Here is a 23,564-nt window from a genome sequence, read left to right as displayed (position 1 = left end):
GATGGTAAAAATGAAAAAGACACGGAAGGAAAAAAGAGAAAAGATCTGTTAGGGAGTAGAGAAACAGCTAAGCACTGAATTGTTCCAATGCATCTGCCTCTGTGCTGGTAAATGCTCCTCAATTCACTGCCAATTATGACTGCATGTTTAGCATACAGCCCCTGACAGACACAGGCTGTTACAGGACAGGTTGGTTATATTCTAGTCTTTTTCCTCCAGGTCAGAAACACAGCCTTTTTTAGCAAGATGGATGGTAAAATATGGGGACCATATGCTCAAGCACTGATTACAGTAAACTCAGTGGGAACATCAAGGTCTTGTACAGAATAGTGATAACAATAGAGGCAGGGAATAAAAGAGATGGCATGGCTGTCAAAATATCTCAAGTAGCTAGAATTAATATTTTGGGGGAATAAAAAAAGTTCAATCCTGGACTCATATCTGACATATCACGACTGCTTTTAATTTTAATTTAATTGACGAAACCCTCAATTCACTCTGTTAATCATACAAAACAACTCCCAGCAGTACCTCTCACTGAGACTTTGGGCCATGTAAAATGTTATTAATATTTCATTGGCATGTAATTAGGCTAATGCCACAATGATTGTGTCATCCAAAGGAATTAAAAAAGGGCAAAATTCATACTAGGCTTACTACTACTTACCTACTAATAACTGAGTGCATATGCAATGGATGTTTTACAATTATTTTTTACAAGACATCAACTGATTAAACTGATTGTTGTTTTTCCGCCTCATTTTTTAGATAATAGCTCATTATATTTGTTAAATTTAAAAAAAAAAAAAAAAAAAAAAAGTTGTGTTATCCTGTTTAGCAGGGCTCCACAATTATGGGCACGATAATTATCACAATTACTGACATAATGCTGTTGCCACACGTAAACATAACAATGCTTTAACATCCATGTCGTCCTACATTTCTGCTAATGTACCAATGTACAAATATTTGCACCAAACTAAAATTGGTCCTCTTTATTCAACTAAATTAACTAAAGAAAAAATAAATAAATAAATATATATATTTTTTTAATAAACTGCAGCAGCACTTAAAACAGGGTATGAGTTTCACATTTACATTGTGTTACATTCCTGTCAATTAAATAATAATATTTGCAGACATGTAAGATGTTTATTCACTTGTCCAGAGTGGAGGCATATAGTTAGGCGCTGATTTAGTGGCACGTTCGCTGCTTTTGCTTTATGTTTGTTTTGCGAAGCAAGCATTTTCAGATTCAATCAATCATGTTCATTTAATTGTTGGAAAAATAAAATTGTGACCAAGATTAAAATTTCATCAACTGTGCAGACCTACTGTTAAGTAAGATCAGATTACAAAAACTGGTAGGTGACAGTACTACTCTTACCAATGCTAATGGATCAATTACTTTAACACAACTATGTAGGCATAGGATGCTAGTATACATAATACACCAAAGGGTGAGTAAAATTAGGAGCAAACTTTGCATTCAAAAACTACACTGACAGACTACACATTTCCACCTGGGCATTCAAAACACAAACTTGTGGAAACGAGCCCTGGCAGCATTGAATTGGGGGAAATTTAAAGCAAATTTAAAGTAAATCACTGCCATTGTCACCAAGAGTAAGGATGTTCTGCTAAGTATGTTCTGCTCAGTACTGCAGCTTTCCATGCCTCTCCCACACTATCTGAGAGAGAGGGGTCGCTTTCGGGGGATTGGAATGAAAAAAAGAAAAAGAAGAAGCATTATAATCTCTCCAGTACCATAATCAAAACTGATAACGCCAAGGCTTATCACTTTAACAGTCGTTAATTTCTCTACTCATTCCCTAGATGCAATCACACTGTTTTAATGGTAATGTATATTGAAAATGTGAGCTATGTGACCTCTAAGTATAACAATACAGAGACAGACAAAATAAACAATGCATTTAAAAGGCTATGATATACTGTGCTTGACCTCAGCACATATCACTTTAAGGACAAGACTGCACAGAGTCACAAATTTCATTTTGCCAAAAGCCCAGAGGCAGAGAGCCACTGAAGAAACCACTGAGTTTTAAGTGCATATGGGGGTAGACTGAAAAGGCAAAGTGAATGCTTGGTTATTTCATAACATCATTTACAAAAAAAAATGTTGAAGGGTTTTAAACTCTGAAATATTGCCTTTGTTTGTTCTAAAGTAAATGATACCAGAAGAAAGGCAAGTCATTGACAGCGTCACATTTCCAACTATCTTCAGCTCAGCAACAGGGCGGCACTGAAATGTATCAGAATGGGAGGCATGGTCACATGATGTGATGTACACACATAAAAAAGGCACATAAATGGGTCTGGAGAGACTGATGGGATTTTAAAAAGCTTTTAGAGGGCATTAGCCTTGGGCTCTTTCCCTCTGCACCTCAATGCCAATCTCAGAGCAAGAGGAGAGATGGAAGCAGTAAGGGGAGAAGAAAAAATACACACCCACTACAGCTTCACAGCTCAAGCTAAACCCATTCAATTATAGCCCTGAAAAAAAGGCACTGGGTGCTAAGAAAAAGCTCTCATCCATCCTTCTCCAGGAGAAGGAGACTCATCTACCTTTACTAACATACCCTTCAAAGCACAGCATGAGGCTACTTGGGGTGCAGGTTCAAGTCATATATCACTCTCAGTAAAACCAATGTGTATATAAAAGATCAAAAACAAAGTCTCACCTGTGTCCTGAGGGTCTATGGACTCTGTTATCTCAGTCCCATCCATGCTGTCCTCCTCATCCACAACAACTCTCCCTCTGGTGCGACCCCTGGAGTAAGAAAAAAACAAACAAAGAAACCAAGGAAATGAAAAGAAATAAGACATTAAAACTACACAACTTCCCCTCGAGACGGGGGAGTGGTGGTTTAGTCATGAATTAATTAAATATCGTCATGGCTTTCACTGATTTTTAATGGAGGCATTGAAGTCATGGGTAAGGCAAAAGGGTGGTACTGGTGGGGTGTTTCATACATATTCGTGTTACAGCTGCAAGGAGAAACTCTGGTAAAACGTAGAGGCAATGAAAATAAATGGGCGACTCAGTGATGATGGCGCTATTGGCCTATTTATGGTAACCACAATGGTAGCATCACAGTGACGTCATCACAGCCACCGTTTTACTGTTTCTGATGTCATGCCAGACTTGCTGAATGATAGGTGCTGCCACTCAGACAAAACCTCCTCATATAGTAGGAGACACAACATGTAGAGGAAGCAAAGAAATCAATTTGTCCTCCTGAAAGTTTCATCTTTTCACACTATTGCAACATCCAACTCTGCATAAGCTGTGTCTTCAAACCAGCTGCATGACCAACACAAGGTTAGAAAAGACACATGAGGGGCACAGCAAACTGAAACGACACCAAAAAGTGTCTCACACCAGCCATTGTGACATCACTTTCAGCAAGAGGAGAGCAACAACAGCAAGTATAAATGGCCCTCAGTCACACCAGTATAGAGACTAGCTGGTAACCCCCTGGAAACCACCAGTTAGTAGGGAAGAAATCCACATTACCCCAACTGGTTAGTGAATGGTTGCTGGCTGTCATAAGATGAATTTGGTTAAAGAAAAACTAATCTACACTTACTGGTTTGGGGGAACTCAAAGAAAGAGTTTGTAAAGCTTTTGGAATTAACTGGATTTCTGCATGAATTAGTCATACACTATGGTATGACAGTCATACTAAGCAACCATTCACGGTCAGTGCTGCAAAATGCAACAACCAGCTGTTGTCGTTTAGCTCGTTTGTTGTTCAGTTTGCTACTCACAATAACTAACTGCAACAATATCTGGAATAAATGTTCATATTTATGCACCTTTTCTTGTGTTAGAGCCCTGACTTCAGTTCAGGAGATGAGGCTTGAGGTGAGGAGGAAGAGGATGAGGTAGAGATGAGGGAGAAGACAGAGCAGTAATTAAGGAAGAGAAAGACACAATGAGAAAGAGCTGACGAAAGCATTCATGTACAAATATTAAATAGTCATATAGAGTTTGAAAGAGCTATTTGTGATCTTTAAATTAAAACTAACTTGTAAGTGGCTGGTCTCTATCCACATACATAAAACCCAATTAGACAGAAGGACGATGACCATCTTGGCCATGCTCATTCCACAATTTTTTTCTATTAAATTTAAACAAAGAAAAGAAAAAAGGTCAAATTAAAAAAAAAAACAAAAAAAAAAAAAAAATCCCAACTTACTGTACCTTTAAGGCCGGCATGTTCTTAAATTGTGTACAACTAGTTTAGGATTAGCGATAATTTTTGAGGAGAGGGTGTTCTGCAAAGATACAATAATGCTGAAGCAGTTGAACATGAGGTCAAGAGAATAAGTAAAACACCAGCAGAAAACTCTACAGGAAATAAATTAATGAAACGGCAGAAATTAAAAAAATAAATAAAATACACATCTCAAATTTTAAAAAGGTCACCGTGAAACATGGAAAGTTTGAGACTGATCTGCAACCTCGGGACTGACATCCTGGAAGTGTTGAGGCAATTAAAAAAGAAAGAAATTACATTATATTATTGTAGCAGACAATAACCTGAAGCTTGGGGAGCAGCTGGATAGTGAAACAGACATTGACCTAGAGCATACAGATAAATACACAACAGAATAGTTGAAAAATAAAATGTATGCTTTTTTTAACAACAGCAAAAAAAGAGTCTTAACCCAACCAAGATGCTTTGGCATGATCTGAAGAGGGCTATTTAATAAAACAGACATCCAAGAAATGCATTTATTTATCAATATAGCCTCTCAGATCTGTGCACCTAACCATTTCCCCCACATACAACCACGCTGGACCAGGTTTTGGATTACTCAGTTTAACTGTGACTAAAATTCTCACCTCTAGCCCTTTAAGGTGATTGTCTGTGAACCATCATAATATGTGTAATGTTAGCTTTTAAAGAAGTCCTTAGTATCAACACACTTTTCTAACAAAGAAAGTTCCAGCTTTCTTATATTTCACTGTATGTGCCATGTCAGCAAACAGACAACCACGTGTACATTTACAAACAGGCGTTGTGTGCCAACTCATACGCACAGACACACCAACTCATACCTTGCTTGTACACACAGTATGTAAATATCTGCCAGTGTCAGCATCCCTTCAACGCAAGCTCAGTTAACCTAATCTTGGAAGCAGCATGTGGAGGGGATAATTGTCATGGATACAAATTAAATAGCAACACCGAGTGCTAGCAGGCTAAGTAGGGAGAACAAACACAGCCCAAAGGAGAGCAGTATGTCTCCGGGGTACTCAGGAGGATCCAGGGGGTGGGAAGTGAGGGAGGAGATTGGGGGTGGGGGTGGGTAATTTTGTGTCACTGGAGAGAAAAATCACAAATGGCTAGATGCCAAATCAACCCCTCCTTCTAAATGACTTCCATGGGGAATGACAGAAGAAGCCTCTAGCAAACCTTGGCTAAAAACAATTACCTGTGAGCTTGAGTCAAACATATATAACTTGATGTAGAAACAAACCACTGCATTTTAACAGACAACTCTGTTATAGCCTATTACATGGCCTAGTACAGCGGTCTCCAACCTTTTTTGCGCCACGGACCGGTTTATGCCCGACAGTATTTTCACGGACCGGCCTTTAAGGTGCCGCGGATAAATACAACAAAATAAAACTAGTACCGGTACCGAAAAAAAGAAGATTTATTCATAACACACGTGAAAAGACCCAGGAAAACCGAGTTAACGATCAAAACGATAACAAGATAACGCTGAAAACCGATAAAAACCCTGAAAACCATACATTTCACACCTGAGCCTCAACTCTCGCGGCCCGGTACCAAACGACTCACGGACTGGTACCGGTCCGAGGCCCAGGGGTTGGGGACCGCTGGCCTAGTATGAACCAACTACTGTAGTTCAGGATCATATGGAAGTCGGTGTAGATATAATCAGGAACGGTGGATGGCCTCTCTCAGTAACTATTCTATATCAATTTAATTTTTTAATGCTATTCTGAACAAATTTACTTTTCAGTTTTTAATTTTGTTATCTTTAAAAATCAAACAGTAGCTAAGTACATAGCAATAGCAAAAGCCGCAGTCAGCTAGTCTTTATGGAAAAAGTTACAAATGAGGGTATCAGCGACTGGATGCCACCAGGGAGTGGAAGGAGATGTCTGCTTTACTGGCCTTACTGCTTCAACTGTCTGGAAAGGGTCTGCATGATGGCATTACAGTAGATTGTCACAGCCTGGATCCCAGTATAGCAGATGGATTGATGAGTGGCTTGCACAGCTTGGATGATTTTTGATTTATGTTGATATTTTAATGACGAGACTCTTCTGGTCTTGCAAGATCAAAAGACAGCAGTCTGTAGTTACTCATTTATTGCTTTTGGAAGACTAGAAGCAACAAATTGGCTTACAGGAGAAAATAAGATAATGTCCCAACATGAAACATGAGTGGAACTCTGCCACAAGCAGAACAGCTCATTTTCTGATTTGTTTTCATAATTCACTATTTTTTTTCAACACTTTTTTTCCTTTAAAAATAAATAAATAAATCAGAGGGTACTGTGTTAATTTTTTCACTGGATGCACAGTGGACTTACAGCAAAATAGTATCTGGTTCTCTTATAAGGAAGAACATTTATTTTAAGAATAAGATGAGCATAAAAATTAAATTAATCTCAGTGGATACTGAGAAAAAAAAAAGAAATTACTGAAGAGCGTTATAGTGGTGACTGTAGCTTGCAGGTAGCAGCACTTACTAGTACAAATAACCTAAAGGGCATTTTCAGTTCTTCTTTACCAATGACTTGCTGTCAACAATAACAGACTATCGAATTTAAAGTGTGGATCTATTAAAACAAGCTGCCAGCAGCAGCACTATAGTACAATAGTAGTGACACAGCGCAACTCAAATGTAAGCACAAAATTAGCCTAGGTAGCATTTTCACTGGAAATATTAAGTATAATATGACTGCTTTACACTTTAGTTTAATAATATCTAAGTTGAGATAACTTGTCGTTCATCAGCAGCCTGCACAGTATTGCCACATAATAAAAAATGAAAAATGTCTTCTTCCTTCCTCCCTTTCCACCATTTGAATTGCTGTCATTTACTTGGCTAAACAATATGTAACTGCATCAGTGATTCCCAGCCACCGTTTGCTCTTCCTGTTGTAAGAAGTATATCTAGCGAGTGCTCCAACGATGCTTGGGTGAGTCATTTGTTTACATTTGGGTCGTACATCACCAGCTGATAGCCTGGTCGTACTCTGTGTTTTTTGGCTCAAGTAGTGAAACAAGTTTGTCGTTTCCGGCTTTCGCACAAATAATTTTAAGGTACTGTGCTTTGTTGGGTTTTTTTCAATGACCTCAGTTGTTACCAAATCGTCAGAGCCGGACACCTGGCTGTCTGCCTGTCGGACATGTCTGGGTGTGCCTCATTATTGTGTGCAATACGGAATATAAGTGTAGGATGCTGCTATAGTAATGATATCATGATATGACACTTAAAAAAAAAACACACACATAAAAAATTATGCTGGTATTATTAGCACAGCCCTAGATTGTGTATACCAGAAACTGTTGATCTACTGGAATTGTCCTGGTCAAAATGCATTGTCTTGTTGATGCCATTGGTCAGATGAGAATGGCCAGACTGTTTCCAGCTGATAGAAAGACAACACAAACTCAAATAACCACTGGTTACAGCCAATGTATGCAGAAGAGCATTTCTGAAGACATAATATGTCAAACCTTGAGGCAGATGGTCTACAGCAGCAGTTCGCACAGGCTCACGAAGATTGGGAAAAAATGTTGCCTGGTCTAATGAGTCTCGATTTCTGCTCCAACATTTGGATGATAGAACCACAATTTGGTATAAACAACATGAAAGCATGGATCCATCCTGCCTTGTAACAGTTCAGACTGGTTTTAATGACAAGAAAGATATTTTCTTGTCCCTCTTTGGTCCTCTTAGTATCAAACTGAGCATCATTTAAACACCACAGCCTGTCCGAGTTCAATTGTTGACCATGTCCGTCCCTTATAACCACATTGTATCCATTTTTGCATGGCTACTTTCAACAGAACAACAAGGAACGTTTCAAAATCATCTCAATTGGGTTTCTTGAACGTTACAATGAGTTCACAGTACTCAAGTGGCCTCTACAGTTCCCAGATCGCAATCCAAAAGTGCACCTTTGGTCTCATGTAGAACAGGATATCTCTATAAGAAATATGCAGACGAAGAATCTACAGCAACTGTGTGCTGCTATTGTGTCAATATGGACCAAATATTCTAAAGCTAAAATGGGCTCTTACCCAGCACTGGGTAGGCGTACCTGACAAATTGTCCAGTGAATGTATATTATTCAAACCTGGTCAATATGGTAAGAACATGTAAAAAAACTCATGTTCATACCAATAACCAGCTAAAGATGTATAAAGGTATAAAAGAGCATTAAACCATTTATGAGATGACCATGTAGTTAGGGCTGCCACAAACGACTATTTTGATAGTCGACTAGTCACCGATTATTTTTTGCGATTAGTCGACTAATCAGATCATGCATCCATTGGACGTAAAACGTACAGCTTATTACACCAGCATGCATGTGCTCTTATATAACTATCATTAGCTTACAGCTTTAAGTGTTTAAGGTATGTGCTAACTAAAAATAAAGACAAGATGATAGTTTATTAAATTTTAATGAAATTTGCAGATTGTTTCGGTGGAGTTTAATAAACTCAGCCGTCTGCTCCCTGCTATCTAAAATATAACAGGACACCGGAGCATATTCCTGAGCATCTCACACTTCTGATAATCAGTTGTCTGCTTGACGTTTATTCAGCTGTGTAAAAACTATAACTTTAATCTCAGCCAAACCGATTTACTCAGGAACAAATAAAATACTGAAAAAAGCCAAACGATAACATTTTTAAGTTATCTAAGTGACTTATATATCATGTTTAACCTGAGTAGCGAAAGACGGCGGTGGGTTTGAAAACGATTTGCCGGGAGTCCGGTGTTCTCACCGGCTCTAGTGAGCCTTGAACCCCGGCTAGCTATCGAGCTGGTGAGTAACAGACGTTTCCGAAAACGTTGGAGCGCTTTTGAAAATATGTGGTGTCTTGATAAACTGAGCAGATATTTGAAGTTTACACAGCTACATGCTCGCCTGAAATTATGTGTAATGTTTATTTTGTGACCCAGAAAGTATAATAAGAGTAATATTAAAACTAACTAGCTGCCGCTATTGTTGGAAACTGAGCTGGGCAGCGCTATGAATTCTGTGATAGGTTGGGCCACGAAGTATACACCCGACCCATCCTTTAAATCTGGGGAAATGAAGGGCACATTTGTCGGAGTCTTCGAATTTGGACAGTCTTCGTCGTGTCGCTGTAACGTAATCGGCCTACAAATGCGGGCACAGGAGGATGCGGTTCCTGAATTTGGACACTGCTACGATACCGGACACTGCTTCTTCTTCTTCGGGGTTTAACGGCAGCTGGCATCCTTGTACATGCAGTGCTGCCATCTTCTGTTTTAGTCCGCTATTACACTCTTAAATCATACTACTTATTCCTGCGTCTTTTGGGATCTTACAAAGCTTCAAACGACGCATCGACTATTAAATTAGTCGTCGGCGATTTTGATAGTCGACGTAATCGTGACTAGTCGACTAATCGTTGCAGCCCTACATGTAGTATGCTTAGTACATGGCCAACTGCTACTACTACTACTACTACTACTACCACCTAGTAAAATTTTCATTAAATACAATTTTTATCTTTCAAGTATTTCTAGTATCTAATAGCAGAAACCAAGCCCAAATTGATATATGAGCAGTTATAAGCCTACGATCACAACCTGAAAACATAGCTGTTGGCAGTGACGTCTTTGCACAGGCCACCACACAGCATCAAGCTGTATATTATATTATTCAGAACTAATGAGATCAAATTCCAGCATTCAGACAGCCAGTTATGTCACTGACAAATGCAAAAGACTAGTGTTCGGGTCCCATACCCTGCACAACTTCCCCCCACAGTCCTACCACAGGGAGAGCGAGCAAGAGAGACAGGGAAAAGAAAAAAAAAAAGAAAAGGTGAAAATAATGCTCTGGTAAGTAGTCCCAGCTAGCACAGTGCTGCCTGGAAAACCCGACAAGGATCATGTTGCTCTGGAAGAGATGGACTAGCAGATGGAGCATAAGCAAATCTAGTAAATTCTAACCAATCAGGTCTACAACAGCGATTTATAGAGCGTCCACCTTTGTCACAAGTCAATACCCTTAATCACACTTATCTATGACAATTTTAAAATTAAAACATACACCACAGAATGAAGCTGATTAGCCTATGAGAACAATTCATTGGTCTAGAGTGACGTTATAAGTGTTCACCATGGTTCGATTACAAGTTACAGTACAGTTTAGAGGACCAGCCATTCCTCATTAGCCTGTAGGCTTTTATGACCAACGGTAATTAGAAATCGAGATGGAGTAAATTGTCTGAATTCACAAAGCTGTAATCACTGTGTTGGGGGTGTTTTATGGAATATGAGCTTGCAATTTAGCTTTCAGGAGGTGTTTGTATCTAATTAAATGAAATCTGAGAGGGGATAAATAATTGTGGCAGAGCTAAATAAGTGTGTAATCAGCAGCCTATTCTGCAGAAATAATGACATACTTTAAAATATATACAAATTGTAATTCTATTCTTGATTCTTAACAAAACCCTAGCCATTACAAAGATATAAATAAAACTGCTGATGGTTAGTTCGTGACCAGTTAAACAACATTAAGTATTTCAAGTGTGTCCCTGGTCATCCTTCTACTGTGGCATTAATGTATCGTCTGGATACTTGGAGATTAAACGATCCATTGGGAGCAGGGTATTAAGATTGAATGAGAGGACAGACTGAGGAGAGAGTTAAGAACCTTGCGGGCATTATTTTACAGCTCTAAGCTGCATTGTATGTTGCTAAGGAAGTCACAGAGAAGCAGGACACCTTGCACGGAGCCTAAACATCTGTGGTGGAATTACGTGAAATCAAGCTGCTAAAACCCCAAGGACTTCTACAAAGGACTTAAAGTAGTAACTTATGCAATGCTAGAATGACCATAAAATATTTTGTAGTTTCAGACTACTTTAAGTAAGAAGTGGTCAACCACTGTACTATTGAGTACACTGCAAAAGGCCCCCACTTTAATTCCAGGAGGAAACACAAATCCCTTTGGATTCAAATAGGAGCAGCCAAAAGTAGGTTCAGACCACTTTAAATATGCCACATATAGTATAAGGACCATTTTCAGATTTAAACTGAGGGCTTTTTTCCCCCAATGCTTCCTATGCACCACCTTGATATTTTTGTTTAATAACATGGGATTAACTTTTAATGCTGTCTCTTACCAGGTAAGCACTGGATTTAATAAGCAGTAACACAGAATGGGGTATTTAAGCTCATGACACCTGACAGAATTTGGAGGAGAAGCAATAATAAAAGGCAAGATCACCCATTTTTCCAAAGCTGGTTTTGTGTACTTAACTTACCATGAATAATAAATACATAAAAATAATAACTAGTGAAAGATTTTACGTTACCACTGTTACTATGATTTCTTAGGTTTACTGTAAAATTTCACATAGAGTGATGTACATGGTGGCAGGAGTGCAATGGTAAGTCTCACCACAACTATCTTATAACATCTTGCATAGTTTTCTGGGGTTTTGTTATCAAGTTTACAGTGTTATGTAAAAGTAAAGGGGTTTAAATACCATACATGACTTTCGAAAGTCCATGAGTCCGATTCAGCAAGTTAAATTTATTTTTCACTCTGTGTTGCAAATGTCGGTTACAGAACTGTAGCCTAATTTTCTAAACTTTGATCACAAGAATAGTTTAAGAAGAAAACCATGTATTTGTAATCATTTACGCATATGAATTCTCGGTTGTGGTGAACACTGCAGATCTACTCCACTGTGCCCATTGCAACAGCAACATACTCCCAAGGCTTATTTTTGGCCAAATATTAAATGTTGCCCAGGTTCAACAGCAAGAATAACCAATTCAGCAAGAATTAAGTAATTCCCTATTCAATTTTATTTATATAGTGCTGAATCACATAAAGCATCAAGGTGTTGTATATTGTTAGGTAAAGACCTTACAATAACACAGACAAAATTCCAAATTCAGATGACTGCATGAGAAAAAGTGGAAAAGAAAAAAACCCTTTTAGCAGGATGAAACTTTAAAAAAAAAAAAGCAGGCTTAGGGACAGGCAGCTATCTATGCAACCAGTTAGGGTAAGAGGAGGAAGACAGCACAAAAAACACATTATGGAAGAGAGACAGAAATAAAAAAATAAAAAATCCCCAAAACTAATGATTAAATACAGAGTTGTGTATAAACACAGTGAGAGGGAAAAAAAGTGAATGAAGAAGAAGCGGTCAGTGCATTAAAGGAAGCAGCCTAGACCGATTGCAACGTAACTAAGAGAGGGTTCAGGGTTACATGATCCAGCCTTATCTATAAGATCAAACAGTTTTAAACGTAATCTTAAAAAGTAGAGAGGGTATCTATCTCCAGAATCCAAACTGGGAGCTGGTTCCACAGAAGAGAGGCCTCCCAATCTACTTTAAAATATCCTGGGTACAACAAGTAAGCCCACAGTCTGAGAGCAAAGTGGTCTAATGGGGTGATACGGTACTATGAGGTCTTAGAGATAAGATGGGGCCTGATTATTTAAAAGCTTAAATGCGATGAGAAGGATCTTAAATTAGATTCTGGATTTAAGAGGACGATAATTAAGAAAATCCAATATGAGAGACATATGGGTATGTCTCTAAAACCTCACCTGCGCTGTCACTAAGAGGAAATGGTGAAGCAGGTAATATCAGATATTTAAAATATATAAAGTTTGAAAAGAATATGGGATTCAAACTTCTTTTTTTTGGCTCCGCACATCTTACGAATCCAATGTCAAGAAGAATTTCAAGACTAATTTAAAGTCAAAACCTAAGCATTTTATAGAGGAGGTCCGGCACCAGACCACTGCTTACAAAAAGTATTACATAAAGTTACTGCACTAGCAATGCTAACCAATTCAGCAAGAATAAGTAATTCCCCGAACTTTAAAAATACAAACTGATTTGAATGTCGAAGGTAAAAACCTACTTTTTTCTGTTCTTAGACGTGGATAAGGGTGGTGCCTGGGGTAGGAGGGCAGCAGCATCCTTGCGCGGCCTGCCACGTGGTCGCTTGTCTGCGTGGGCAGGACTTCCTGTGGACGTGGCCCCTACACTGCTTGATGGCGGTGAGGGTCCCTGGTCAGAGGGCTCCACAGTCTTATCCTCTGATGACATTCTGAAAAACCGTTAAGAAAGACGAGGTAAGCAATGTTTGGAAAAAAGCAAAACGGATGCTGATTTGCACCTAATCTGAATTTATATTAACAGGTTTTAATTTAGTACATGTCTAAGACGCTATTTTTAACTGATAAACATGGAAGTCCATGTGTTTTGAATAATTTTTGATTTATCTGTAAACGCAAACAGCGTAGTCAGAAAGCTTTCGTCGCCTTTGAAATTTTCTGCATTTTGTTCAGACAATTAAATTGATTTCATCTTTTCATATACAACTACTCTGATATGTTATTGAAAATCAGACCCTGGTAGCAATATTAAACTCAAAGTCTACTTAGGAATGATACATGCTCAGCACACCTAGGTTTTGATGCACATAGTTATATTCAAGTCTCTCCAGAGATCCTGTAATTGGTGTGGGTCTGGGCTCTGCCTGGAGCAGGGTATAAATAAGGTGTGTCCAAAAAGAGAAAAAACGAGTACGTCTCCCAACACATAAACTGGTACTGATAAAGGAAAAAAGTGTGCTGATGATGTGTAGGTAACACATTCGTACTTTTAGAGAAATTTAAGTTTGAAATAGTGAGTGCAAAATCTGTCTTGCCTTATTATAAACAGCACTAATGTCAGTGTTTCCTGCTCACACGCAACTATTGAAATTAATCTATTTGACAACATACTTTGTGGATAACTGCTTACTTCATTTTACTTCTTTGTGATTTTATCAAATTAATTTGCTAGCATTTGATTATTTTGGGGCAGTTTGAATAAGTGTGCTGTAAGTGGCTTCCTGTGGAAAAAAGGCTGCTCTGTTATACTTGGAGGTCTCTACCAATAAGACTGTGCAACTAACCCCCCAAGTGTTATCACAATTTTGTCTTAAAAAATCCCCCCAAAAAACCCTCAATATCTTGACCCCCCCCCTTCAGTTAAATTACTAAATGGTAGAAATTGTGTTTAATAATTGCAATCTCAACATAGACCAAATACTTAGAATTGAGTTCTTTTGGGGTTTTTTCCTCCATAAACACCATTCCTGTCCTCTTCACAAATTCTGTGAAAATGCATCATCTTTGCTTTTGTTTTCATTATTGTGTTTTGTAACTGTTTTGATATGTAAATTACTAATTAAAGAAGTATGTATACTCATTTATGGCTGAAAATGAGAGAGGAAATCAGTCTTGTGCACATGCATACAATTTCAAAATGAAGGTATTATTAAGTTATAATGAGTGCCTAGTTTCCACCAAACATGCCACTGGATTTGCAACCAAACTTCCAGCAGGTGGTCATGCAAAACTGTTACATTAACAAAACTATGATGCGATACCTGGTTAATTATCTTGAAAGAAAATGTACTCAGGAGTGCACTGACCTCTGCCAAGGGGGTACCCCGAGTCATTTATCGAGACTGTAGAGTAACAATCCTGGGTTTGAGCTTCATCATCGTGAAGCACCAGACTTATAGTTAATACCACGTAGTTTGTTATTTTTACAGGCAACTCTAGATTATTTGCTATTTTTAGATTCTGTTCTCTTTTTCATAAACAAGAGCATGTCTGACAATTCACTTTTATATACAGTGCCAACTCCCATCTAAAGCTGCCTCAAAGTGCTCTACATGGCAAGGTGAAGACCCAAGACCCTAATATATTAGAGGAACCCCCCACCTAATGAATCAGTGCACATGCTTGGTAACAAGTGGGAAGGAAGAGCTTCCTTTTAACAAGAAGAGACCTCCAAAAAACAGGCTCAGGGATCTGCTGTGATTGGTGGGGGATAGAGGGGATAGAAGAGTACAGAGAGGCAAGAGCAAAAAGGGGAAGAAAAAAAAAAACACACACGGGAAAGTTAACAACATACAATAGTGTAAAAGAAACTGACATGCTAACCATTAACAGAACTTATTGAACACAAATTGATAATTTACAACTTTTGTTTTGACCTGAATACCTGCGAACACCCGATTTGTATACATGGTTGCTTCATTCACCATTTAGCCAAAAGAGAAACCAAACAGTTGCCACTGACCTTAGCCAATAAGCTCACCAAACTTTAATGGTGAAGATTTAGCTTATAATAATTTTATTTGACTCATGTACAACATGCAATAGTTATCATATTCCCTCTTCTTTTTGAATCCTTTAGGAAAAAAAAAAAAGGTGACGAATGTAAAGCTGGCTTCTTTGGTCTATCTCAATTTTTAAAGAAAACCCCAAAAAAAACTTTCACAGAGATGTTTGTGAGCTTACCCCAACTGCCATCTACTACTCAGTGTATCCTATGCATTCACTTTGTTGGCTAGCTGTAAACAGTATGCAAGAAACTTGTTTTGGGAACTGTGTGTCTTGTTTTGTGATAGCTGCAGCATTAGCCCGCCCACTATGCCTGCAGGGAAATTAAGTAGTGCGCTCAGGAAAACACTGCGCTGCTGTTGCACATAAAATGCAGAAATTACAACTTTCTTTGGCACACTGTCATTTCTCAAACACTGGTATTAGTCATAAATTTGTGTTTTTAAAAACAGCAGAGTATTGCAGTATCCTTCCAGTACGTATACCATGCAAAACTACATTTACAAAACTACAAGGCACAGCTTCAGTCTACCCATCCTGATATAAAGACCTGATAGGTGCTTCAGTTCTGGTTGGTGTTCCCAAACTTCCATTTAAAAACAATGAATGATGATGAATGATGAATGCTCTTGGGCATTTTCATTTTCCAGAAACTTCTTGTATCTTTGCAGATCTGTTTTAACACAGTTAAAACCTTAAAAAAAAAACTTAAAAAGACACAACCAGTGAGGATATGTCTCCAATCTATAACAGCCATCTAGCCGTAGAAGCCTGATGTTGTATTTCAATCTTCAGTAGCATTTAACAACACTGCTTTAGTGTTGTCACTGTGCCTTACTGTGTCCAAATCAATTTTTAAAAAATGAACTGAATTCATGTTAGGACTTTTGATTACATAATTTCAAATAATTGGTTTTAAGCATTTTTGAGGTGGCTTATCTGACCAGAGACATCTCAAACACACCAAGATTACAGTTTTTTGGTAGAAGCAAACTAGGGGTTTAGAGAAAATCAAAAAATTCAATGCTGAGCAAAAAAATGTTTGTTAGCTTTTGACTACTGTAAGTACAGTGCAGTAGGATTTCTACTTCTTACTCAAAGCCATCTGTAATCACTCCACATACAGCCAGTCCACATTTTCTATTCTCTGCAACCCACACACTGAAGGAAAAGCCACTACAAAGCACTCAATGGTAAACAATGGGAATACTGCCCTTTACTTGTATTTAACAATACAAAGTAATTTTGAGATGGCAGGATTGTAGTGGTAAATGGACTACAATTCTAGTAAGACCAGAAATAAATGAATTTAAGCTTTGCTAGACCATTTATAACCATGCTCAGATTCCTGCAAACCTGATGTTTCTGGTAAATTTTAAAACCAGTTCATAAGAAAAACTGTACAGCTGGAACAAAAATACTGGGTTGACTGTCAGCATCTAAAAGAATAAAAGTCCCAGAGTAGCTGTTTTATTTAAATGTTTTTATTTTTAATAATAATAATAATAATAATAATAACAATAGATGCATGGAGGATTAATATAGCTGATCACAGGAAGATGCATTTAGAAGTGGCAGATCAAAAATGTCAACACCTCTCATGCGTTATGGTTAAAATAGTGGAGACGTTTAGCAAAAGGTATGTCTTTCTGCAGTTTTCTACACATTTGTTTATACTTAAAAAGAAAACAAATAGTCAATAACGCATTAACGCGTTAAAGCAATGTACTTTAAAAACTTGTGAGCAACTTTTAATTAAAATATAAATAATTAAAAAACAAACACTTCAGTCTAAAGCTATGATGTACACCCTGCTATATATGCTATAGACATTGGAGAGTTTGTAATCAATGGTGTCACAGCCATTCAGCCTAACAACTCTGTGACAATACCATTCTTATATATACTCTAAAATATTTTTCAGCTTACTACTTGTTAGGGTACCAACCGAGTTTTATCAGCTCTACTGAGTATTGATTCACACTAAATCAGTGTAAATTTTGGCACCGGAGCATAACTGGGTTAAAAGAAGAAAGAGAGCGAGGGTGCATGACATCAGTCCTGTGACATGTGAAGAATCGACACCGGACAGGACAATGGCGGTGGGGAGTTAGAAACAGTCTCAGCCGTGGTTACACTTTTTAAAACTCAACTGCACAACATCTGTAGCACACACTGCAAAGCTGGTTATGGCAACACTTCTAGTCTGAGAAAATACCTGGTCAAACACAAAATACATCTAAAAGCTGAAGAGTGTGTTATATTTGACAGCCTGAAAGCAAATTCAACAAAGGACCTGCAGCTAACTACGAACCCTGGAATGATGGGCAAAGTTTAAGCTGTCAATATCTCTTTTAATCAGGTAATCAGGCTTTTTCCCCTCTTGCATTGATTGTCATTTTAACTTAGCATTTTTTCACTGGCTGCACTGAAATTTTTCATCAGCATGCTATATTTACAGTAAACACATTACAGTATGTCCAAAATCTTGATTTCTGACCATAACTAACAGTAGGCCAATATTACCATTTAATATTATATGCAAACACTGTAACAGGAACACTGTCGTAAAACTAACCGAGGCAGCTGGCAACAGTGTAGAGTGTACAATCTTATCAATAAAAAAAAAGTTTCAGCCAATAATTATGGAATTATTTTATAAGAGAAGAATTTGAATTTGTTTTAAAACAAGCACTAAAAAAAAAAAAAGCACCATTTGTTAGGGGTACCAAATTCCAAGTACTTGTATCAATTCAAACATGAAAGGTAGCCAGCCCTGATTATATAAAAAAAATTGTAAAAATTGTTTCCACATTGGCACATACAGGACAATGTGGCAGATATATATCTGACATCAAATCATGGAAAGCTCAGTGCTGCTAAATTAAAGAAAAGATCTATTGGCATGCAATTAAAAAAAACAAAAAAAAAAAAAAACAGGCTGACTCTGAAATATATAGATATCAAGTTTCGCATTTCCATCTGTAATCAAAGTAGTCCAAGTTATAGATGCCTTTTCTACTCTCAGCACTCTTAAATACAAACCACATTCACCCCTGTACACACACCCATATAGCTTTGTTCAATAGCTTTAACCTCTTTATACTAGAGCTGCAGCATTTGATTGTTTTAGTAATTGAGTAATCTATTGATTAATTCATTGATTAATTGGAAAGAATTAGGAAAATACTTTTTTTCTTATTAATGAGCAATAATAATTATTGAAAAAAAACCCACAGGTTTTGAACTGCTCATTTGTTTCCATTTTAGTAATTGCAATGTTTTGAAGTTTAACTTCAATCAACATCTGTTAAAAAAACAAACAAACAAATGTTATGATGGTGTAGTCATTAAGTCATATTAATAACAACCTAACAACCCCCAGGTCAGTAGCTCCGAGTTTCACTGGTCCATGTACATTTTTATTGGCTTGTGAAAAAAAGCTTTTATTTTCACATTTTGAAATATTAAATCAATTTCATTAATACAATATTTTATTTCACGTTAAATCTGAAAATGCTACAAAAGCCTTATGGTCTGGTACACCCCATTAGACTCAGCACTGTTTGTTGCACGTATGTCTTCCATGTAAAATAGGACAGCTGACATCAAGCTGTATAGTTTTAACATGCTGTCAGACTAGGTTAAAACAAACAGCCATGGATGGAGCAGCTTCAAAGTTTGCTTTTCTTCAAGTCAGAGGTTGTTGATCAGGTGTTTTGAGGAAGCACTCCTACTAGCTTTTTCCCAGTGAAGGCTTTAATGGCGATTACAGGAACAGCACTGCTGATTTGGACGCTAGAAACTTGTTATCTTTCACTCAGCCTGAGCTCAAAATCTCAGTAACAGCTCCGCCTCTTTGTTCTTCTCTGTGTGCGTGTGTGTATTACTCAAATCGTTGCATCTACACGCACACACAAACTCTGTTGGCTACATCAGAGGCAATTCAATACCATCGTCCTCAACATGTGGACTTAAGGAGTCTGGGACTGAAGTACTAACCTTCTGATTTGTACCATATTTTTCGGACCATAATGCGCACCAGATTATAAGGTGCACTGTCGATGAACGTGTCTGTTTTCATACATAATGCGCCTTATAATCCGGTGCACCTTAAGCGAAACAAAACAGTCAGATAACTCAAACTTTACTCAACTCATTTTTCTTGCTTCCTTCACTTCCGTACCATTGATTCATTAATGTTCAATTCTCTCACAGCTGCTCTATTCCCATGTTCTTGCAGTATATTAATGACAAACCTCGTATTGTGGATGGATCATCTCAGTTGTTCTCCTGACTGAAGGTTGGTCCGTTAACAACATCCTGTCATGCGATTGCATTTGTCCCTAACCATCGCGAACCCTTGCGTTAACTTTTATCGAGTGGAAAAAAGTTAGCATTCATTCTCCAGCTTCATTGTGTTTATGTTATGCTAACATAGCTGTGTCCCTAGCGATCACGTTTCACATCATTATATACCAGCTCGTCCAACTTCAGTAACCCTAAGAAAAGTCGCTGCTGTTTAGTTTTCTGTCGTGATAGCAGAGCTGTATGTTTTAATTTTTTTCAGAAATCTCTCAGTCAGAACATTTATCATTTTATTAAAGATGAACGAATTTAGACTGTTTTTAACACTGTGATGCCGCAGTGTTCATTTGACTTTGGAACCTGAAGCGGACGAAGTTTTGGACTCCGATTACTCCATTAAGCAGTGCGGGTTTGTAGCTTAGCAAAGTCGTACTAAAACCTTTTTTTGACAGATTTTGAGTGCCATGTACCACATAAAATCGGTTCGAGGTCAGTAAGCACAACCAGAATTCATACATAAGGCGCACCGGATTATAGGGCGCACTGTCGATTTTTGAGAAAATTAAAGGATTTTAAGTGCGCAATATAGTGTGAAAAACACGGTACAAAAAATGCTCTGTCCTGAGCCACAGCCACTCCAATACTGACTAATCACATTTTGCTTTCATGTGGTGATATCAATGTGGAAAGCAAATAAAAAAAAAATGCATTGGCCAAAGAGCAAAAGCCTTCGGCCAATATGTTATGACAAGTGTTTTAAATGCCACTTTATAGTTCGGAGAAGCTGTGTCAGGTCGTCTACCAATCAGAAGGTTTGTGGCTTGATTCCCCGGTTACTCCAGTCTGCATATCGAAGAATCCTTGGACAAGATACTGAACCTCAGGTTGTCCCCTGATGCATCCATCAGAGTGATGTTAGTTCAGATCTGACGACTACTACTACTACTACTACTACTACTACAACAACAAATTGTAGTGACAGTGCTCAATTAAATACTCACTGGTGGAAATCAATTATGACATCCCCCCTGCTACACTGGAATCCCTAAGACACTGGCTGATGTTTCCAGAGGTTAAGCCATCAGAAAATAGCCCAGCATATCTTAGGTTTTTTAGTGACTGACATTTTAAGAAGCCAGAATATGATATAAGGGCACATGAAAAATGTATTAATTTATTTAAATCTATAGATCAAACTTTTTTCATTGTTTGTTTGGGATATACTGAGATATAGGGCTGGGCCATATCATACCTTTCACGGTAATACCGGTATAATGTTGGGCAACGATAAGAAAATGAAATATCGCAATAGAATATGGGTAAAACGCGCATGTGCAGTGCCTTTGTTTTCATACGCACGTGGCGGAAAAAGCATGGCGGTGATGGAGAATGAGAAGGGCGAAAGCGGAACGTTGAATGAAACAGATGAATCAGAATTGGTTTGTAAAAATGCTGCAACTTCAGTGGTGTGGCACTGGTCTGGCTTTCGTCCGTCAGATACACAACAAAGCACTATTTTTGGTATGCTAGCGGGCCGTCGTTATTACTGTGTTTTTTTGGAAAATACGGCACACTTAAAAATCAATCCTTTGATTTTTCTGAAAATCGACAGTGCCCCTTATAATCCCGTGTGCCTTATGTATGATTTCTGGTTGTGTTTACTGACCTCGAAACGATTTTATGTGGTACACGGCGCTCGAAAATCTGTTAAATGTTTTAGTACGACTTTGCTAAGCTACAAACCCGCACCACTTGATGGATTGTCAGAGCATTACGGCTACTGTAGGCAAGAGCCTCGCGGAGTGATACGTACTGTGCTTCAACATAATATTACCGTTTTTGTGTGTGTGTGTGTGTGTGTGTGTGTGTGTGTGTGTGTGTGTGTGTGTGTGTGTGTGTGTGTGTGTGTGTGTCTTCTTTTGAAGTTTTGTGGATATTATACATGGTTATGCTCAGGATATGTTGGCCAATTTCCACTGGAAATGCTTTTGGTTAAACTGTCAGCATGGAATTTGCATTTGCACTGTTACATTTTTATATAACTTTAATGCACATAAAAAACAACTGCTTGTTTAAGTGAAAATACATTGATGTTTTTTTGGGTTTCTTTGCACTAATAAAGTTGTGGAGTTGTAAAGTATTTTGTCTAGTGTCAATTATATCGTTATCGCAAATTTTCAAACGTATATCATGATAAATATTTTTGGTCATATCGCCCTGCTCTACTGAGATAACTTTTTCAATTTCTGACAGGTTGACTTCAGATTTCTGCCCATATAGAGTACAAGTGCTAAATTTATAAGTTGAAGTCCTTTAATGTGTAAGCCAACATCAAGCAAAAGTAAATGCTGCAACAAAATATGAAAAAATACATTCAAGAATAGAGTTTTATTGCATTTGTATTTATTGGTAAAAATAATAAAGGACAGGTCCAACATCCAATTTATTTTCTCTTTATTCATTTAAAATATTCACCAAATTTATTTGCATTAGTTTCACTTCAGTTCAGTGTGAAAATCATTACAGTGCACTATGGCCATTAACAGTCACGCTAGTTTCTTTTTTCGCACTTTAAGTTCTTCTTTCCAATACGTTGCCTGTGAAGTGGTGCTGAAATAATATTAATGGAATTAATGATAAAACATGTTACCATACATGCAAGAAGCATTACCCTGAATATACAGCAAAAGAGAGGAGCCAACACTGGCGTGTTCTGAACTCATGAGATGCGTCAACTCGCTTGAGTACAATAGACAATTAGGCCAAAAAGTATTCCAAATATACAAAGAAAAGCTGCTGGTGGTGCAGCGGTCCAACTGATCGCCTTCGGCTCTTAAGTGTCTCCTATGATACATTAGCTACACTGCTAGCAACTCATGCACTGCAGCAGCAGCATAAGAGTAAACACAGAACATAAGCAAGAATAAAAATTTAAATATCAGCTGCAAAGATCATCACTTATCTAAGGATCACACTGATATGTGGCTGGGCAATTCAACAAAACCAACATTTACAACCTCTAATCCATATAATCTTGACCATGTCTGTCATTTAATTTTTTATTAAATTCTGTTAATACTTCGTTATTATGCACTGTTCTCTTTAAAACATACTACCGAGTGTGTTCTCACTTAACTCCAGTCCAGTGTGCAGTACGGAAAATTGAAATACAGAGCAGATGGACAACTTGAGCAGTGTGTACCAAATAACAGCACCATGTCCATTGTCTGGACACATTTTATGCTTTAGTAAATACAACATAAACCAAAAAGAAAAACTGTTGTGGATCAAAAGTAATGCCACCAATCCCTTGCACCTTGAGCATAATCATATTACCGAAAAAGATATCCCAGTTTTAGTAGCTGAGCATATTTACAGTACAAGCCTAGTGAACTATATGCCTGTGCACGTGTAATAATCATTTACTAGTCAAGAAGTCAATTAATCTGGACACTTTACAACCTTAGATCCATCTGATCCAAATATTGTTGCATCCCTGGTGTTTGTAAATTTTTCTCTCTTGTTCGTAGCTTCTTAACCATGAGTGAGGTGGCTGTTCCATTCTGATATTAGCTGTAGTCTACTATGTCAACTAGAGCAAAAGAGATGAAATTGAAGGGGTGTGCTCCCTTGGTCTTGTTTTTTGCTGCTCTACAATAATGTGAAAATTGGATGAATTAAATTTTTAGTAGTGCATCCTTTCCTTGTGGTTGTGAGCCGCTTAAAATGTTATCAAGGATGCCCAGTGGCCAGAGGGCCATGTTTTGCACATCCTGTCAATAGCCGATGGACTGCCAGACTGAATTAAAAGACAC

At 37.9% G+C, this 23,564-nt stretch overlaps 1 protein-coding gene across 8 annotated transcripts in view; it reads right to left on the bottom strand.

The window, feature by feature from the left end:
- Window positions 1-23,564, bottom strand: part of kmt2cb (lysine (K)-specific methyltransferase 2Cb) — an 85,064-nt gene that overhangs the window by 56,822 nt on the left and 4,678 nt on the right. For 7 of the 8 annotated variants that reach the window (XM_084913352.1, XM_084913353.1, XM_084913357.1 and 4 more), the window contains exons 2-3: window positions 13,179-13,367; window positions 2,703-2,791 (exon numbers count right to left, since the gene is read on the bottom strand). In XM_084913352.1, coding sequence (XP_084769478.1) covers window positions 2,703-2,791; window positions 13,179-13,366 — 277 coding nt within the window. In that variant the 5' untranslated portion in view covers window position 13,367. The remainder of the gene's footprint in view (window positions 1-2,702; window positions 2,792-13,178; window positions 13,368-23,564) is intronic. The other variant, XM_084913360.1, reaches the window with a different exon arrangement.

Source organism: Perissodus microlepis, chromosome 18 (genome assembly GCF_051167445.1).
Source record: "Perissodus microlepis isolate ML-2025 ecotype Zambia chromosome 18, ASM5116744v1, whole genome shotgun sequence".
In the NCBI taxonomy this organism is placed as follows: domain Eukaryota; kingdom Metazoa; phylum Chordata; class Actinopteri; order Cichliformes; family Cichlidae; genus Perissodus; species Perissodus microlepis.
The sequence above is the reverse complement of the archived record's forward strand: the minus strand, read 5'-3'. Positions and strand labels throughout refer to the sequence as shown.